The sequence below is a fragment of the Myotis davidii genome, unplaced genomic scaffold (genome assembly GCF_000327345.1).
Source record: "Myotis davidii unplaced genomic scaffold, ASM32734v1 scaffold514, whole genome shotgun sequence".
NCBI classification, from domain to species: domain Eukaryota; kingdom Metazoa; phylum Chordata; class Mammalia; order Chiroptera; family Vespertilionidae; genus Myotis; species Myotis davidii.
In genome coordinates, this window is record NW_006286236.1 from 221,288 (window position 1) to 224,053 (window position 2,766).

The 2,766-nt window shown below is 50.4% G+C and overlaps 1 protein-coding gene across 1 annotated transcript in view; it reads left to right on the top strand.

The window, feature by feature from the left end:
- The window catches only part of BAIAP2L2 (BAI1 associated protein 2 like 2), a 21,389-nt gene that overhangs the window by 15,010 nt on the left and 3,613 nt on the right, over positions 1–2,766 (top strand). The window contains exon 8 of the mRNA XM_006757440.2: positions 2,745–2,765. Coding sequence (XP_006757503.1) covers positions 2,745–2,765 — 21 coding nt within the window. The remainder of the gene's footprint in view (positions 1–2,744; position 2,766) is intronic.

Consider the following 2,766-nt stretch of genomic DNA (forward strand, 5'->3'; position numbering starts at 1 on the left):
TCTTTTGCTGTGCAGAAGCTTTTTATTTTGATGTAGTCCCATTTGTTTATTTTCTCCTTAGTTTTGTTTGCTCTAGGAGATGTATCCATAAACATATTGCTACGAGAGATGTCTGAGATTTTGTTGTCTATGGTTTCTTCTAGTATTTTTATGGTTTCTTCTAGGATTTTTATTGTTTCATGACTTACATTTAAGTCTTTTATCCATTTTGAGTTTATTCTTGTATATGTTGTACTTTGGTGCTCTAGTTTCATTTTTTTGTATGCATTTGTCCAATTTTCCCAATACCATTTATTAAAGAGACTATCTTGACTCCATTGTATGTTCTTGCCACCTTTGTCAAATATTAATTGAGCGTATTGGTTGGGGCTGATTTCTGGGCTCTCTATTCTATTCCATTGATCTATATGTCTGATCTTGTGCCAGTACCAGGCAGTTTTGAGAACAGTGGCTTTGTAATACAGCTTGATATCTGGTATTGAGATCCCACCTACTTTGTTCTTTCTCAGGATAAAAAGAAGTGTTTTTTACATTCTCCCATGATCCTCTGTGGCTTGAAGGACTGTACAGGTTCCTTCCCAGCTGGGGGCGATGCTGCCCAGAGGCAGGGCTGGGGGAAGCCGGCGATGCTGAGTGCTGCCCGGGCTGGGACGTGTGGTGGCCATCACTCCAGGAGCCCCTGCTGCCCTGGCAGGCGCTCTCCACTGAATAGTCTCTAACTAGACAACAACAAACACTTTAAAAAATGTGGTCTGCAGGACCTCCTGGTCTTACTGTGCTCACTGCCTCCGAAACAAGCTCGCAGAGACCTTTGTTGTATGGGGGTCACTAATGACTATGCAAGGCAACAGGAGACCGCCCCTCGTGACCAGCTGCCCGGCAGCTCCTGTGACGTGAGGCTCTGAGCCTGTTTGCTGCTGGAGAGCACGCTGAGGTTCCCAGCAGCTGGGCCATGGAGAAGGGAGTGGCCACCGCAGGGCTGCAAGCCCCCTCCAGGCTGGTGCCGGCCACTTCCCTGCTACCAGGACGCCAGGCCTGGAGTCATGGCTAACTGCTCTGACCCTCAGCATCTTTCTCTCTAGGACGGAGATAGACTCGCACATACCTCCCAGAGCCATTGTGAGAATCAAGTAAGAATAATGCAGGCGAAGCTAACACTAGGCCTCGCAGAGCACATATTCAACAAAAGGAAGCTTTCATTACTCCTCGGGTGACAGTCTGGAGCTTGGCCGATCCCTAGGGGACGGAATGCTTGAATAGAGAGGAGTTCGTCTGGCAGGGCTCAGCGGCTGAGCATAGAACCATGAACCAGGAGGTCAGAGTTCGATTCCTGGTCAGGGCACAGGCCCCGGATGTGGGCTCAATCCCCAGTGGGGGTCGGGGGGGGGCGTGCAGGAGGCAGCTGATCAATGATTCTCTCTCATCATTGATGTTTCTATTTATCTTTTCCTCTCTCTCTGAAATCAATAAAAACATTTAAAAAGAAAGTGTGAAAAATTTAAAATTGGAAAACTGTTTGGATTGATTTATAGAGGTGACTGGGTGACAACACAGACAGATTAATAAAATTGAAGACAGTTTTATTACATATCGCAGTCCCCAAAACAAGGGTCATGCCCTGCCACCCAAGGCCACCTGGGGAGGCACCAGGGGTTGGTCAAGAGGCAGAGGGAGCGAGAGGAAATCATGGCCCGGAAATGTACTATGGTTTCCACGGAAGGAAGGGGCAAACCAGGAGAGGTAACTTGAAGCAGGTTTGGGATTGAGTCGTTTCAGTGGGCTCTGTGGCATAGGGGTGGGGTCTGTCTGTCTGGTACCTGGCTCTGGGGTGATTTAGGGCAGGGGAAATATTGGCTTGATGGGTGAGTTAAAGGAAGTGGTTGGGGATGCAGCTTTGGATTGCTGGTTTGCATACAAAAGGCCTGTTCAGGGGCAAGTTTAGGATCCCTAGGGATTATCTACACCACAGGACGGGCAGCCTCTCCAGGAATAGCAAGACCTCGGGATGTCAAAGAATCATAAAATACAGAAAATTTAAAACATGATTAATATACATTGCAGGTCTAACATTTAAAGCCCTCCTACCCCAAGCTGTTGTGGTCAGCTGCTGATGTGTGTCCTTGAGAGTGTCAAGCAAAGTTCAATGCCCTTGTATTGGGGACCCTGGAAAAGGGGTGCATGTGACTACAGGGAGGCACTGGGTACGGGTTTGAAAGGCCTCTTTAGAACACTGCTCCCACGGGCTCAAACAAGGTGCTTATTTAGTGACTGGGAAGTTCAAGGGTTCGGGTATAGTGGGCCCAGGAGCACAGCCGTCATCAGAAATCCGCCTTCGCTGCTGCTGAGCTGTAGTTTCCTGTGTTGGCTTCACTCTGTTTAGCAAACCCCACGAGGTAAAAGGATACATGTCTCCAGGCTGTTCCAGGGTGAGCACTGGGGTTGAATTCTGTGGTCAGAGTTTTGGGGTAAGTGCCATCCCTGTGGCCAGGAGGAGGGAGCACCCTGAGTGGCCAGCCTAGGTGCTGCCCTCCTGCCGCCGGGGCAGTGGGAGGACTCCGCCCAGAGCACACACAGAGGGGCAGCCGGCCTGAGGGGCCTTTGACAAAAGTGGGGGTGCTTGGACCGTGGGCGGACTCAACGTGACACCAGCGTGATCTTTAGCTCCCGACAGCTACCAAAGCTCTGCGTCTCCAGGATCCCGGGGGGCGCTCGGACCTGGGTGACCGCGTGTTCTCCCCCACCAGGCCCGGGGGACGCTCCAGAACC